This window comes from Argopecten irradians, chromosome 4 (genome assembly GCF_041381155.1).
Source record: "Argopecten irradians isolate NY chromosome 4, Ai_NY, whole genome shotgun sequence".
In the NCBI taxonomy this organism is placed as follows: domain Eukaryota; kingdom Metazoa; phylum Mollusca; class Bivalvia; order Pectinida; family Pectinidae; genus Argopecten; species Argopecten irradians.
Genome location: NC_091137.1, coordinates 50,940,594 through 50,961,553, shown reverse-complemented (window position 1 = coordinate 50,961,553; position 20,960 = coordinate 50,940,594). Strand labels below are relative to the sequence as shown.

Genomic DNA, 20,960 nt, shown 5'->3' with positions numbered 1-20,960 from the left:
CTAACCATACACTTAGAATGAGACATGTAAACAAACCATGTAAACTAACCATCCCTTAGAATGAGACATACACCATGTAAACTAACCATACACTTAGAATGAGACATACACCATGTAAACTAACCATACACTTAGAATGAGACTATACACCATGTAAACTAACCATACACTTAGAATGAGACATACACCATGTAAACTAACCATACACTTAGAATGAGACATACACCATGTAAACTAACCATACACTTAGAATGAGACATACACCATGTAAACTAACCATACACTTAGAATGAGACATACACCATGTAAACTAACCATACACTTAGAATGAGACATACACCATGTAAACTAACTAACCATACACTTAGAATGAGACATACACCATGTAAACTAACCATACACTTAGAATGAGACATACACCATGTAAACTAACCATACACTTAGAATGAGACATACACCATGTAAACTAACCATACACTTAGAATGAGACATACACCATGTAAACTAACCATACACTTAGAATGAGACATACACCATGTAAACTAACCATACACTTAGAATGAGACATACACCATGTAAACTAACCATACACTTAGAATGAGACATACACCATGTAAACTAACCATACACTTAGAATGAGACATACACCATGTAAACTAACCATACACTTAGAATGAGACATACACCATGTAAACTAACCATACACTTAGAATGAGACATACACCATGTAAACTAACCATACACTTAGAATGAGACATACACCATGTAAACTAACCATACACTTAGAATGAGACATACACCATGTAAACTAACCATACACTTAGAATGAGACATACACCATGTAAACTAACCATACACTTAGAATGAGACATACACCATGTAAACTAACCATACACTTAGAATGAGACATACACCATGTAAACTAACCATACACTTAGAATGAGACATACACCATGTAAACTAACCATACACTTAGAATGAGACATACACCATGTAAACTAACCATACACTTAGAATGAGACATACACCATGTAAACTAACCATACACTTAGAATGAGACATACACCATGTAAACTAACCATCCATTAGAATGAGACTTACACCATGTAAACTTATTATACACTTAGAATGAGACATACACCATGTAAACTAACCATACACTTAGAATGAGACATACACCATGTAAACTAACCATACACTTAGAATGAGACATACACCATGTAAACTAACCATACACTTAGAATGAGACATACACCATGTAAACTAACCATACACTTAGAATGAGACATACACCATGTAAACTAACCATACACTTAGAATGAGACATACACCATGTAAACTAACCATACACTTAGAATGAGACATACACCATGTAAACTAACCATACACTTAGAATGAGACATACACCATGTAAACTAACCATACACTTAGAATGAGACATACACCATGTAAACTAACCATACACTTAGAATGAGACATACACCATGTAAACTACCATTCCATTAGAATGAGACATACACCATGTAAACTAACCATACACTTAGAATGAGACATACACCATGTAAACTAACCATTCCTTAAAATGAGACATACACCATGTAAAAAAACCATACACTTAGAATGAGACTAACACCATGTAAACTAACCATACACTTAGAATGAGACATACACCATGTAAACTAACCATACACTTAGAATGAGACATACACCATGTAAACTAACCATACACTTAGAATGAGACATACACCATGTAAACTAACCATACACTTAGAATGAGACATACACCATGTAAACTAACCATACACTTAGAATGAGACATACACCATGTAAACTAACCATACACTTAGAATGAGACATACACCATGTAAACTAACCATACACTTAGAATGAGACATACACCATGTAAACTAACCATACACTTAGAATGAGACATACACCATGTAAACTAACCATACACTTAGAATGAGACATACACCATGTAAACTAACCATACACTTAGAATGAGACATACACCATGTAAACTAACCATACACTTAGAATGAGACATACACCATGTAAACTAACCATACACTTAGAATGAGACATACACCATGTAAACTAACCATACACTTAGAATGAGACATACACCATGTAAACTAACCATACACTTAGAATGAGACATACACCATGTAAACTAACCATACACTTAGAATGAGACATACACCATGTAAACTAACCATACACTTAGAATGAATGAGACATACACCATGTAAACTAACCATACACTTAGAATGAGACATACACCATGTAAACTAACCATACACTTAGAATGAGACATACACCATGTAAACTAACCATACACACTTAGAATGAGACATACACCATGTAAACTAACCATACACTTAGAATGAGACATACACCATGTAAACTAACCATACACTTAGAATGAGACATACACCATGTAAACTAACCATACACTTAGAATGAGACATACACCATGTAAACTAACCATACACTTAGAATGAGACATACACCATGTAAACTAACCATACACTTAGAATGAGACATACACCATGTAAACTAACCATACACTTAGAATGAGACATACACCATGTAAACTAACCATACACTTAGAATGAGACATACACCATGTAAACTAACCATACACTTAGAATGAGACATACACCATGTAAACTAACCATACACTTAGAATGAGACATACACCATGTAAACTAACCATACACTTAGAATGAGACATACACCATGTAAACTACCCATCCATTAGAATGAGACATACACCATGTAAACTAACCATACACTTAGAATGAGACATACACCATGTAAACTAACCATACACTTAGAATGAGACATACACCATGTAAACTAACCATACCTTAAAATGAGACATACACCATGTAAACTAACCATACACTTAGAATGAGACATACACCATGTAAACTAACCATACACTTAGAATGAGACATACACCATGTAAACTAACCATACACTTAGAATGAGACATACACCATGTAAACTAACCATACACTTAGAATGAGACATATACCATGTAAACTAACCATACACTTAGAATGAGACATACACCATGTAAACTAACCATACACTTAGAATGAGACATACACCATGTAAACTAACCATACACTTAGAATGAGACATACACCATGTAAACTAACCATACACTTAGAATGAGACATACACCATGTAAACTAACCATACACTTAGAATGAGACATACACCATGTAAACTAACCATACACTTAGAATGAGACATACACCATGTAAACTAACCATACACTTAGAATGAGACATACACCATGTAAACTAACCATACACTTAGAATGAGACATACACCATGTAAACTAACCATACACTTAGAATGAGACATACACCATGTAAACTAACCATACACTTAGAATGAGACATACACCATGTAAACTAACCATACACTTAGAATGAGACATACACCATGTAAACTAACCATACACTTAGAATGAGACATACACCATGTAAACTAACCATACACTTAGAATGAGACATATACCATGTAAACTAATTTTAAACTATAACCATACACTTAGAATGAGACATACACCATGTAAACTAACCATACACTTAGAATGAGACATACACCATGTAAACTAACCATACACTTAGAATGAGACATACACCATGTAAACTAACCATACACTTAGAATGAGACTTACACCATGTAAACTAACCATACACTTAGAATGAGACATACACCATGTAAACTAACCATACACTTAGAATGAGACATACACCATGTAAACTAACCATACACTTAGAATGAGACATACACCATGTAAACTAACCATACACTTAGAATGAGACATACACCATGTAAACTAACCATCCCTTAGAATGAGACATACACCATGTAAACTAACCATACACTTAGAATGAGACATATACCATGTAAACTAACCATACACTTAGAATGAGACATACACCATGTAAACTAACCATACACTTAGAATGAGACATACACCATGTAAACTAACCATACACTTAGAATGAGACATACACCATGTAAACTAACCATACACTTAGAATGAGACATATACCATGTAAACTAACCATCCATTAGGATAAGACATACACCATGTAAACTAACCATACACTTAGAATGAGACATACACCATGTAAACTAACCATACACTTAGAATGAGACATACACCATGTAAACTAACCATACACTTAGAATGAGACATACACCATGTAAACTAACCATACACTTAGAATGAGACATACACCATGTAAACTAACCATACACTTAGAATGAGACATACACCATGTAAACTAACCATACACTTAGAATGAGACATACACCATGTAAACTAACCATACACTTAGAATGAGACATACACCATGTAAACTAACCATACACTTAGAATGAGACACACACCATGTAAACTAACCATATCCTTAGAATGAGACATAAACCATGTAAACTAACAATACACTTAGAATGAGACATACACCATGTAAACTAACAATACACTTAGAATGAGACATATACCATGTAAACTAACCATACACTTAGAATGAGACATACACCATGTAAACTAACCATACACTTAGAATGAGACATACACCATGTAAACTAACCATACACTTAGAATGAGACATACACCATGTAAACTAACCATACACTTAGAATGAGACATACACCATGTAAACTAACCATACACTTAGAATGAGACATACACCATGTAAACTAACCATACACTTAGAATGAGACATACACCATGTAAACTAACCATACACTTAGAATGAGACATACACCATGTAAACTAACCATACACTTAGAATGAGACATACACCATGTAAACTAACCATACACTTAGAATGAGACATACACCATGTAAACTAACCATACACTTAGAATGAGACATACACCATGTAAACTAACCATACACTTAGAATGAGACATACACCATGTAAACTAACCATACACTTAGAATGAGACATACACCATGTAAACTAACAATACACTTAGAATGAGACATACACCATGTAAACTAACCATACACTTAGAATGAGACATACACCATGTAAACTAACCATACACTTAGAATGAGACATACACCATGTAAACTAACAACTAACCATACACTTAGAATGAGACATACACCATGTAAACTAACCATACACTTAGAATGAGACATACACCATGTAAACTAACCATACACTTAGAATGAGACTGACACCATGTAAACTAACCATACACTTAGAATGAATGAGACATACACCATGTAAACTAACCATACACTTAGAATGAGACATACACCATGTAAACTAACCATACACTTAGAATGAATGAGACATACACCATGTAAACTAACCATACACTTAGAATGAGACATACACCATGTAAACTAACCATACACTTAGAATGAGACATACACCATGTAAACTAACCATACACTTAGAATGAGACATACACCATGTAAACTAACCATACACTTAGAATGAGACATACACCATGTAAACTAACCATACACTTAGAATGAATGAAACATACACCATGTAAACTAACCATACACTTAGAATGAGACATAAACCATGTAAACTAACCATACACTTAGAATGAGACATACACCATGTAAACTAACCATCCATTAGAATGAGACATACACCATGTAAACTAACCATACACTTAGAATGAGACATACAACATGTAAACTAACCATACACTTAGAATGAGACATACACCATGTAAACTAACCATACACTTAGAATGAGACATAGACCATGTAAACTAACACTACACTTAGAATGAGACATACACCATGTAAACTAACCATACACTTAGAATGAGACATACACCATGTAAACTAACCATACACTTAGAATGAGACATACACCATGTAAACTAACCATCCACTTAGGATAAGACATACACCATGTAAACTAACCATACACTTAGAATGAGACATACACCATGTAAACTAACCATACACTTAGAATGAGACATACACCATGTAAACTAATCATACACTTAGAATGAGACATACACCATGTAAACTAACCATACACTTAGAATGAGACATACACCATGTAAACTAACCATACACTTAGAATGAGACATACACCATGTAAACTAACCATACACTTAGAATGAGACATACACCATGTAAACTAACCATACACTTAGAATGAGACATACACCATGTAAACTAACCATACACTTAGAATGAGACTTACACCATGTAAACTAACCATACACTTAGAATGAGACATACACCATGTAAACTAACCATACACTTAGAATGAGACATACACCATGTAAACTAACCATACACTTAGAATGAGACATACACCATGTAAACTCACCATACTTTAGAATGAGACTTACACCATGTAAACTAACAATACACTTAGAATGAGACATACACCATGTAAACTAACCATACACTTAGAATGAGACATACACCATGTAAACTAAACCATACACTTAGAATGAGACATACACCATGTAAACTAACCATACACTTAGAATGAGACATACACCATGTAAACTAACCATACACTTAGAATGAGACATACACCATGTAAACTAACCATACACTTAGAATGAGACATACACCATGTAAACTAACCATACACTTAGAATGAGACATACACCATGTAAACTAACCATACACTTAGAATGAGACATACACCATGTAAACTAACCATACACTTAGAATGAGACATACACCATGTAAACTAACCATACACTTAGAATGAGACATACACCATGTAAACTAACCATACACTTAGAATGAGACATACACCATGTAAACTAACATTACACTTAGAATGAGACATATACCATGTAAACTAACCATACACTTAGAATGAGACATACACCATGGAAACTAACATTACAGTTAGAATGAAACATACACCATGTAAACTGCCCATACATTAGAATGAGACATACACCATGTAAACTAACCATACACTTAGAATGAGACATACACCATGTAAACTAACCATACACTTAGAATGAGACATACACCATGTAAACTAACCATACACTTAGAATGAGACATACACCATGTAAACTAACCATACACTTAGAATGAGACATACACCATGTAAACTAACCATACACTTAGAATGAGACATACACCATGTAAACTAACCATACACTTAGAATGAGACATACACCATGTAAACTAACCATACACTTAGAATGAGACATACACCATGTAAACTAACCATACACTTAGAATGAGACATACACCATGTAAACTAACCATACACTTAGAATGAGACATACACCATGTAAACATCCATGTAAACTAACCATCCCTTAGAATGAGACATACACCATGTAAACTAACCATACACTTAGAATGAGACATACACCATGTAAACTAACAATACACTTAGAATGAGACATACACCATGTAAACTAACCATCCACTTAGAATGAGACATACACCATGTAAACTAACCATACACTTAGAATGAGACATACACCATGTAAACTAACCATACACTTAGAATGAGACATACACCATGTAAACTAACCATACACTTAGAATGAGACATACACCATGTAAACTAACCATACACTTAGAATGAGACATACACCATGTAAACTAACCATACACTTAGAATGAGACATACACCATGTAAACTAACCATACACTTAGAATGAATGAGACATACACCATGTAAACTAACCATACACTTAGAATGAGACATACACCATGTAAACTAACCATACACTTAGAATGAGACATACACCATGTAAACTAACCATACACTTAGAATGAGACATACACCATGTAAACTAACCATACACTTAGAATGAGACATACACCATGTAAAATAACCATACACTTAGAATGAATGAGACATACACCATGTAAACTAACCATACACTTAGAATGAGACATACACCATGTAAACTAACCATACACTTAGAATGAGACATACACCATGTAAACTAACCATACACTTAGAATGAGACATACACCATGTAAACTAACCATACACTTAGAATGAGACATACACCATGTAAACTAACCATACACTTAGAATGAGACATATACCATGTAAACTAACCATACACTTAGAATGAGACATACACCATGTAAACTAACCATACACTTAGAATGAGACATACACCATGTAAACTAACCATACACTTAGAATGAGACATACACCATGTAAACTAACCATACACTTAGAATGAGACATACACCATGTAAACTAACCATACACTTAGAATGAGACATACACCATGTAAACTAACCATACACTTAGAATGAGACATACACCATGTAAACTAACCATACACTTAGAATGAGACATACACACATGTAAACTAACCATACACTTAGAATGAGACATACACCATGTAAACTAACCATACACTTAGAATGAGACATATACACCATGTAAACTAACCATACACTTAGAATGAGACATACACCATGTAAACTAACCATACACTTAGAATGAGACATACACCATGTAAACTAACCATACACCTTAGAATGAGACATACACCATGTAAACTAACCATACATAGAATAACACACCATGTAAACTAACATACACTTAGAATGAGACATACACCATGTAAACTAACCATACACTTAGAATGAGACATACACCATGTAAACTAACCATACACTTAGAAATGAGACATACACCATGTAAACTAACCATACACTTAGAATGAGACATACACCATGTAAACTAACCATACACTTAGAATGAGACATACACCATGTAAACTAACCATACACTTAGAATGAGACATACACCATGTAAACTAACCATACACTTAGAATGAGACATACACCATGTAAACTAACATACACTTAACACAATAAATGAGAATACACACCATGTAAACTAACCATACACTTAGAATGAGACATACACCATGTAAACTAACCATACACTTAGAATGAGACATACACCATGTAAACTAACCATACACTTAGAATGAGACATACACCATGTAAACTAACCATACACTTAGAATGAGACATACACCATGTAAACTAACATACACTTAGAATGAGACATACACCATGTAAACTAACCATACACTTAGAATGAGACATACACCATGTAAACTAACCATACACTTAGAATGAGACATACACCATGTAAACTAACCATACACTTAGAATGAGACATACACCATGTAAACTAACCATACACTTAGAATGAGACATACACCATGTAAACTAACCATACACTTAGAATGAGACATACACCATGTAAACTAACCATACACTTAGAATGAGACATACACCATGTAAACTAACCATACACTTAGAATGAGACATAACACCATGTAAACTAACCATACACTTAGAATGAGACATACACCATGTAAACTAACCATACACTTAGAATGAGACATACACCATGTAAACTAACCATACACTTAGAATGAGACATACACCATGTAAACTAACCATACACTTAGAATGAGACATACACCATGTAAACTAACCATACACTTAGAATGAGACATACACCATGTAAACTAACCATACACTTAGAATGAGACATACACCATGTAAACTAACCATACACTTAGAATGAGACATACACCATGTAAACTAACCATACACTTAGAATGAGACATATACCATGTAAACTAACCATACACTTAGAATGAGACATACACCATGTAAACTAACCATACACTTAGAATGAGACATACACCATGTAAACTAACCATACATTAGAATGAGACATACACCATGTAAACTAACCATACACTTAGAATGAGACATACACCATGTAAACTAACCATACACTTAGAATGAGACATACACCATGTAAACTAACCATACACTTAGAATGAGACATACACCATGTAAACTAACCATACACTTAGAATGAGACATACACCATGTAAACTAACCATACACTTAGAATGAGACATACACCATGTAAACTAACCATACACTTAGAATGAGACATACAATCATGTAAACTAACCCTTACACTTAGAATGAGACATACACCATGTAAACTAACCATACACTTAGAATGAGACATACACCATGTAAACTAACCATACACTTAGAATGAGACATACACCATGTAAACTAACATACACTTAGAATGAGACATACACCATGTAAACTAACCATCACACTTAGAATGAGACATACACCATGTAAACTAACCATACACTTAGAATGAGACATACACCATGTAAACTAACCATACACTTAGAATGAGACATACACCATGTAAACTAACCATACACTTAGAATGAGACATACACCATGTAAACTAACCATACACTTAGAATGAGACATACACCATGTAAACTAACCATACACTTAGAATGAGACATACACCATGTAAACTAACCATACACTTAGAATGAGACATACACCATGTAAACTAACCATACACTTAGAATGAGACATACACCATGTAAACTAACCATACACTTAGAATGAGACATACACCATGTAAACTAACCATACACTTAGAATGAGACATACACCATGTAAACTAACCATACACTTAGAATGAGACATACACCATGTAAACTAACCATACACTTAGAATGAGACATACACCATGTAAACTAACCATACACTTAGAATGAGACATACACCATGTAAACTAACCATACACTTAGAATGAGACCATACACCATGTAAACTAACCATACACTTAGAATGAGACATACACCATGTAAACTAACCATACACTTAGAATGAGACATACACCATGTAAACTAACCATACACTTAGAATGAGACATACACCATGTAAACTAACCATACACTTAGAATGAGACATACACCATGTAAACTAACCATACACTTAGAATGAGACATACACCATGTAAACTAACCATACACTTAGAATGAGACATACACCATGTAAACTAACCATACACTTAGAATGAGACATACACCATGTAAACTAACCATACACTTAGAATGAGACATACACCATGTAAACTAACCATACACTTAGAATGAGACATACACCATGTAAACTAACCATACACTTAGAATGAGACATAACCATGTAAACTAACCATCCATTAGAATGAGACTTACACCATGTAAACTAACCATACACTTAGAATGAGACATACACCATGTAAACTAACCATACACTTAGAATGAGACATACACCATGTAAACTAACCATACACTTAGAATGAGACATACACCATGTAAACTAACCATACACTTAGAATGAGACATACACCATGTAAACTAACCATACACTTAGAATGAGACATACACCATGTAAACTAACCATACACTTAGAATGAGACATACACCATGTAAACTAACCATACACTTAGAATGAGACATACACCATGTAAACTAACCATACACTTAGAATGAGACATACACCATGTAAACTAACCATGGAAACTAACCATCCCTTAGAATGAGACATACACCATGGAAACTACCATACACTTAGAATGAGACATACACCATGTAAACTAATTAATTATAACCATAACCATACACTTAGAATGAGACATACACCATGTAAACTAACCATACACTTAGAATGAGACATACACCATGTAAACTAACCATACACTTAGAATGAGACATACACCATGTAAACTAACCATACACTTAGAATGAGACATACACCATGTAAACTAACCATACACTTAGAATGAGACATACACCATGTAAACTAACCATACACTTAGAATGAGACATACACCATGTAAACTAACCATACACTTAGAATGAGACATACACCATGTAAACTAACCATACACTTAGAATGAGACACACACCATGTAAACTAACCATACACTTAGAATGAGACATACACCATGTAAACTAACCATACACTTAGAATGAGACATACACCATGTAAACTAACCATACACTTAGAATGAGACATACACCATGTAAACTAACCATACACTTAGAATGAACACATGTAACACATCACTTAATGACATACACCATGTAAACTAACATTACACTTAGAATGAGACATACACCATGTAAACTAACCATACACTTAGAATGAGACATACACCATGTAAACTAACCATACACTTAGAATGAGACATACACCATGTAAACTAACCATACACTTAGAATGAGACATACACCATGTAAACTAACCATACACTTAGAATGAGACATACACCATGTAAACTAACCATACACTTAGAATGAGACATACACCATGTAAACTAACCATGGAAACACCTTAGAATGAGACATACACCATGTAAACTAACCATACACTTAGAATGAGACATACACCATGTAAACTAACCATACACTTAGAATGAGACATACACCATGTAAACTAACCATACACTTAGAATGAGACATATACACCATGTAAACTAACCATACACTTAGAATGAGACATACACCATGTAAACTAACCATACACTTAGAATGAGACATACACCATGTAAACTAACCATACACTTAGAATGAGACATACACCATGTAAACTAACCATACACTTAGAATGAGACATACACCATGTAAACTAACCATACACTTAGAATGAGACATACACCATGTAAACTAACCATACACTTAGAATGAGACATACACCATGTAAACTAACCATACACTTAGAATGAGACATACACCATGTAAACTAACCATACACTTAGAATGAGACATACACCATGTAAACTAACCATACACTTAGAATGAGACATACACCATGTAAACTAACCATACACTTAGAATGAGACATACACCATGTAAACTAACCATACACTTAGAATGAGACATACACCATGTAAACTAATTTTAAACTAACCATACACTTAGAATGAAACATACACCATGTAAACTAACCATACACTTAGAATGAGACATACACCATGTAAACTAACCATACACTTAGAATGAATGAAACATACACCATGTAAACTAACCATACACTTAGAATGAGACATACACCATGTAAACTAACCATACACTTAGAATGAGACATACACCATGTAAACTAACCATACACTTAGAATGAGACATACACCATGTAAACTAACCATACACTTAGAATGAGACATACACCATGTAAACTAACCATACACTTAGAATGAGACATATACAATGTAAAGTAACCATACACTTAGAATGAGACATACACCATGTAAACTAACATACACTTAGAATGAGACATACACCATGTAAACTAACCATACACTTAGAATGAGACATACACCATGTAAACTAACCATACACTTAGAATGAGACATACACCATGTAAACTAACCATACACTTAGAATGAGACATACACCATGTAAACTAACCATACACTTAGAATGAGACATACACCATGTAAACTAACCATACACTTAGAATGAGACATACACCATGTAAACTAACCATACACTTAGAATGAGACATACACCATGTAAACTAACCATACACTTAGAATGAGACATACACCATGTAAACTAACCATACACTTAGAATGAGACATACACCATGTAAACTAACCATACACTTAGAATGAGACATACACCATGTAAACTAACCATACACTTAGAATGAATGAGACATACACCATGTAAACTAACCATACACTTAGAATGAGACATACACCATGTAAACTAACCATACACTTAGAATGAGACATACACCATGTAAACTAACCATACACTTAGAATGAGACATACACCATGTAAACTAACCATACACTTAGAATGAGACATACACCATGTAAACTAACCATACACTTAGAATGAGACATACACCATGTAAACTAACCATACACTTAGAATGAGACATACACCATGTAAACTAACCATACACTTAGAATGAGACATACACCATGTAAACTAACCATACACTTAGAATGAGACATACACCATGTAAACTAACCATACACTTAGAATGAGACTTACACCATGCAAACTAACCATACACTTAGAATGAGACTAACACCATGTAAACTAAACCATACACTTAGAATGAGACTTACACCATGTAAACTAACCATACACTTAGAATGAGACTTACACCATGTAAACTAACCATACACTTAGAATGAGACATACACCATGTAAACTAACCATACACTTAGAATGAGACATACACCATGTAAACTAACCATACACTTAGAATGAGACATACACCATGTAAACTAACCATACACTTAGAATGAGACATACACCATGTAAACTAACCATACACTTAGAATGAGACATACACCATGTAAACTAACCATACACTTAGAATGAGACATACACCATGTAAACTAACCATACACTTAGAATGAGACATACACCATGTAAACTAACCATACACTTAGAATGAGACATACACCATGTAAACTAACCATACACCTTAGAATGAGACATACACCATGTAAACTAACCATACACTTAGAATGAGACATACACCATGTAAACTAACCATACACTTAGAATAAGACATACACCATGTAAACTAACCATACACTTAGAATGAGACATACACCATGTAAACTAACCATACACTTTAGAATGAGACATACACCATGTAAACTAACCATACACTTAGAATGAGACATACACCATGTAAACTAACCATACACTTAGAATGAGACATACACCATGTAAACTAACCATACACTTAGAATGAGACATACACCATGTAAACTAACCATACACTTAGAATGAGACATACACCATGTAAACTAACCATACACTTAGAATGAGACATACACCATGTAAACTAACCATCACTTAGAATGAGACATACGCCATGTAAACGAACCATGTAAACTAACCATCCCTTAGAATGAGACATACACCATGTAAACTACCATACACTTAGAATGAGACATACACCATGTCAACTAACCATACACTTAGAATGAGACATACACCATGTAAACTAACCATACACTTAGAATGAGACATACACCATGTAAACTAACCATACACTTAGAATGAGACATACACCATGTAAACTAACCATACACTTAGAATGAGACATACACCATGTAAACTAACCATACACTTAGAATGAGACATACACCATGTAAACTAACCATACACTTAGAATGAGACATACACCATGTAAACTAACCATACACTTAGAATGAGACATACACCATGTAAACTAACCATACACTTAGAATGAGACATACACCATGTAAACTAACCATACACTTAGAATGAGACATACACCATGTAAACTAACCATACACTTAGAATGAGACATACCATGTAAACTAACCATACACTTAGAATGAGACATACACCATGTAAACTAACCATACACTTAGAATGAGACATACACCATGTAAACTAACCATACACTTAGAATGAGACATACACCATGTAAACTAACCATACCATTAGAATGAGACATACACCATGTAAACTAACCATACACTTAGAATGAGACATACACCATGTAAACTAACCATACACTTAGAATGAGACATACACCATGTAAACTAACCATACACTTAGAATGAGACATACACCATGTAAACTAACCATACACTTAGAATGAGACATACACCATGTAAACTAACCATACACTTAGAATGAGACATACACCATGTAAACTAACCATACACTTAGAATGAATGAGACATACGCCATGTAAACGAACCATGTAAACTTACCATACACTTAGAATGAGACATATACCATGTAAACTAACCATACACTTAGAATGAGACATACACCATGTAAACTAACCATACACTTAGAATGAGACATACACCATGTAAACTAACCATACACTTAGAATGAGACATACACCATGTAAACTAACAATACACTTAGAATGAGACATACACCATGTAAACTAACAATACACTTAGAATGAGACATACACCATGTAAACTAACCATACACTTAGAATGAGACATACACCATGTAAACTAACCATACACTTAGAATGAGACTTACACCATGTAAACTAACCATACACTTAGAATGAGACATACACCATGTAAACTAACAATACACTTAGAACGAGACATATACCATGTAAACTAACCATACACTTAGAATGAAACATACACCATGTAAACTAACCATGGAAACTAACCATACACTTAGAATGAGACATACACCATGTAAACTAACCATACACTTAGAATGAGACTTACACCATGTAAACTAACCATACACTTAGAATGAGACATACACCATGTAAACTTACCATACACTTAGAATGAGACATACACCATGTCAACTACCCATCCATTAGAATGAGACATACACCATGTAAACTAACCATACACTTAGAATGAGACATACACCATGTAAACTAACCATACACTTAGAATGAACATACACCATGTAAACTAACCATACACTTAGAATGAGACATACACCATGTAAACTAACCATACACTTAGAATGAGACATACACCATGTAAACTAACCATACACTTAGAATGAGACTTACACCATGTAAACTAACCATACACTTAGAATGAGACATACACCATGTAAACTAACCATACACTTAGAATGAATGAGACATACACCATGTAAACTAACCATACACTTAGAATGAGACATACACCATGTAAACTAACCATCCATTAGAATGAGACATACACCATGTAAACTAACCATACACTTAGAATGAGACATACACCATGTAAACTAACCATACACTTAGAATGAGACATACACCATGTAAACTAACCATCCCTTAGAATGAGACTTACACCATGTAAACTTAGAATGAGACATACACCATGTAAACTAACCATACACTTAGAATGAGACATACACCATGTAAACTAACCATACACTTAGAATGAGACATACACCATGTAAACTAACCATACACTTAGAATGAGACATACACCATGTAAACTAACCATACACTTAGAATGAGACATACACCATGTAAACTAACCCATACACTTATAATGAAGACATACACATGTAAACTAACCATACCCTTAGAATGAGACATACACCATGTAAACTAACCATACCTTAGAATGAGACATACACCATGTAAACTAACCATACACTTAGAATGAGACATACACCATGTAAACTAACCATACACTTAGAATGAATGAGACATACACCATGTAAACTACCCATCCATTAGAATGAGACATACACCATGTAAACTAACCATACACTTAGAATGAGACTTACACCATGTAAACTAACCATACACTTAGAATGAGACATACACCATGTAAACTAACCATACACTTAGAATGAGACATACACCATGTAAACTACCATCACTTAGAATGAGACATACACCATGTAAACTAACCATACACTTAGAATGAGACATACACCATGTAAACTAACCATACACTTAGAATGAGACATACACCATGTAAACTAACCATACACTTAGAATGACTACACATGAATGAACATACACATGTAAACTAACCATACAAAGAATGAGACTACACCATGTAAACTAACCATACACTTAGAATGAGACTTACACCATGTAAACTAACCATACACTTAGAATGAATGAGACCTACGCCATGTAAACTAACCATCCCTTAGAATGAGACATACACCATGTAAACTAACCATACACTTAGAATGAATGAGACATACACCATGTAAACTAACCATACATTTAGAATGAGACATATACCATGTAAACTAACCATACACTTAGAATGAGACATACACCATGTAAACTAACCATACACTTAGAATGAGACATACACCATGTAAACTAACCATACACTTAGAATGAGACATACACCATGTAAACTAACCATACACTTAGAATGAATGAGACATACACCATGTAAACTAACCATACACTTAGAATGAGACATACACCATGTAAACTAACCATACACTTAGAATGAGACTTACACCATTTAAACTAACCATCCCTTAGAATGAGACATACACCATTTAAACTAACCATACATTTAGAATGAGACTTACACCATGTCAACTAACAATACCCTTAGAATGAGACATACACCATGTAAACTAACCATTCCTTAGAATGAGACATACACTATGTAAACTAACCATACACTTAGAATGAGACATACACCATGTAAACTAACCATACACTTAGAATGAGACATACACCATGTAAACTAACCATCCATTAGAATGAGACATACACCATGTAAACTAACCATACACTTAGAATGAGAGCTCCATGTTATAAATCATGAGAGCTCTGAACAAATCCTGCTTCGTTTCCGAGTTACACATGAATTCTCAATAACACCCTGATGTATTATTAAATTCCTACAGGCTATTCACAATATGTATCAAGATCATCCGCAGTTAATTTTCACCATTATGTACTTTATTGCTGGTTTAAACGTACATTTTGGCACAAACATACTTCAGCATAAATACTATTTTGAACTGATTAGTACAAAGATGGAATCGGTCAATCACAAAGATAGCTATATAAACGATATACATAACATCAGCCGAGTGCAATCAGAGAGTAACACATCACGATAAGCATTATAATAGAAATACCGCTTAAATTCCTGTACGTTTACCGTAAATAGCTTTTATATCCAACGAGACTCCCAAGGGGTTACCAAATCTGTGGCATTTGTTTCTGAGGCTAGTCCATTCTCAAACAAAGCTTCCTGTGAATATCAATAATTGATTATTCTGTCTTAACTTTCCACAATGTTAAAGCATGTGACAAATGATTTCAATACCAGGCAGGTATTTTATTTGTACACTAGTATATACAGATGTTGCTGGGTTGGTTCTGTACCTAAGATGGATGGAGTACAGCCAGTGTTTAACATCTTGGTCACGTCTCTCACAAACCAGATGAAACTTAAACAAGATTCTAAATACCAGGATAGTGTAAAACCTCAAAGGAATCAAGGTAGGTTTTATATACACAGACAATATACCTTATATTGACCTCACAATACCAGACCTGAAACTGACCAGAATAGACCTGAAACTGACCTGAATAGACCTGAAACTGTCCAGAATAGACTTGAAACTGTCCAGAATAGACCTGAATTGACCTGGAACTGACCAGAATTGACCAGCTACTGACCAGAATAGACCTAGAACTGACTAGAATAGACCTGGAACTGACCAGAAATTTACTGATGTCAAATTCAGATTAAAATAGTTTGCCTATCACTGTGTGACAGTAAAAACGGCCCAAAGTGATACCCATCCTTTCATGTGGAATTCAGGGCAATTAATTAACTAGAAATTATAAGACTGTGTATCTGGAATTTTAAAGGTCAACAGATATCTAAGGTCAACAGATATATAAGGTCAAGGTCAACATATATCTAAGGTCAAGGTCAACAGATGTTCCATTTTACGTTGATGATCACTATGAACTTGCGGGAGATCAAAATTGTCCATTTTAGGTCACCTGAGACGAAGTCTCAAGTGACCTTTTCCAATCGACTTTGTCCGTCGTGCGTCGTTCGTCGTGCGTCGTCCGTCGTATGTCCGTAAACAATTTACATTTTCGACTTCTTCTCCAAAACTACTGAAGCAATTTCAATGAAATTTTGCACAAACCTTTTAAGGCATACGGCCAATCAAAATTGTGAATTATATGGTTCCCACCCCCAGGGGGCTGAGGGAGGGGCCAAAAGGGGTAAAATTGAGTAAACTTTCAAAAATCTTCTATGTGGTGGAATCAATTACTCTTCATAGATAGAAATGTCTTTTTTAGCATTATTTGGTCATTTGTAATAGGAAATGAGTCAAATGTTGTCAGAATTATCAGTATGAGATGGCCATTGAATCCTATTAACAAATTTTCCATGACTGACCCCCACGGGCCTTAGGGGCGGTGTCAAAAGGGGTCAAATCTGCTCAAACTTCAAAAATCTTAAATTCTGGAAATGGTAGAATCAAATACTCCTTATAGATGGAAAGGTCTTCAGGTGTTTTATAAAAATGTGAATTATATGACCCTGGGGTCTCACGTTTCCCCCTGTGGAGGGGGTCAAGTTTTCTCTAGTTTGCTCAATTTTCATAGGAAATTAATCAAATTTGATTAGAATTATTAGTTCACAGGTTTGACGGAAGCATGTACTCTTCATAGATTAAAAAGTCAAATTTATAAAATCAGTGATCAAATTCAAGGGCCAGTATATTGGTGTTTATATGTCTTTGTTTCATTCTAAAACGAACTCAGGTGACCGTTAAGGCCCATGGGCCTCTTGTTCTGATTGCGTTTGTTAGTTCCATCGCCATCGAACCTGATAAGTCCATATTCTAAATAACTTAGACTTTCGATAGGTCGATAGTACAAAAAAGTAAGCAAACAATTATAGTTAGCTGAACATGCAGTCTAAGTAAAATCACAATGATACGACCGAGTTTAGTGTTAATTAGCAAACTTATTACCACATTTTATATTAATATTTAGCAGTTTTCAGATGGAATTTTAAACTTTACATATCTTCGTCATATCGTTTATTGAACACTTACAAAGTTAACTCTACCAGTCAAAACCAGCAGAGCGATGGTCATTAAAATTGAAAACCATGTTCCACAATGATGCATTTATATCGATTGTTACGGAAACGTTTAGCAGAATGTTTTCAATAATTGATGTCCCCTCAAGTATCATAACTCAACGGATGTTATCGCTGTCGGGTGGCGATATCACATTCATTGTAATCAGAGAATACAGTAACTATCCGTCAGTATCTAATTATGTATGTACTCTGTCTCATGATGGAAGCTTTAATATACAGCGATACCGTCAATAAAACGTATGTTGTAACATTTTTATATGTTAAAATAGCTTGGTAAATGTTTACATGCCAGTAACTCATTGTAGATTATACGATCTACATTTGCTTGAGTAGTGATATAGCACTTTAAAAAGGGCAACAGTTCCACTATACAAGAAGACACAACACGAACATACATGGGAGGCCGTCCTTACATGACCCTGGCGGCTGTTAATAGGGCGTTAAAATAATCAAACAAACAAACAAGGCATATGACAAATCCAAGCTTAGTCGCACGCAAGAATTCTAATA

The 20,960-nt window shown here is 34.4% G+C and overlaps 1 protein-coding gene across 1 annotated transcript in view; it reads left to right on the top strand.

The window, feature by feature from the left end:
• The first annotated feature begins 18,696 nt into the window (after positions 1 to 18,696).
• LOC138321969 (uncharacterized) overlaps positions 18,697 to 20,960 on the top strand; it is a 28,255-nt gene continuing 25,991 nt past the window's right edge. The window contains exon 1 of the mRNA XM_069266023.1: positions 18,697 to 18,814. Within this exon, the coding sequence (XP_069122124.1) occupies positions 18,703 to 18,814 (112 nt within the window). The 5' untranslated portion in view covers positions 18,697 to 18,702. The remainder of the gene's footprint in view (positions 18,815 to 20,960) is intronic.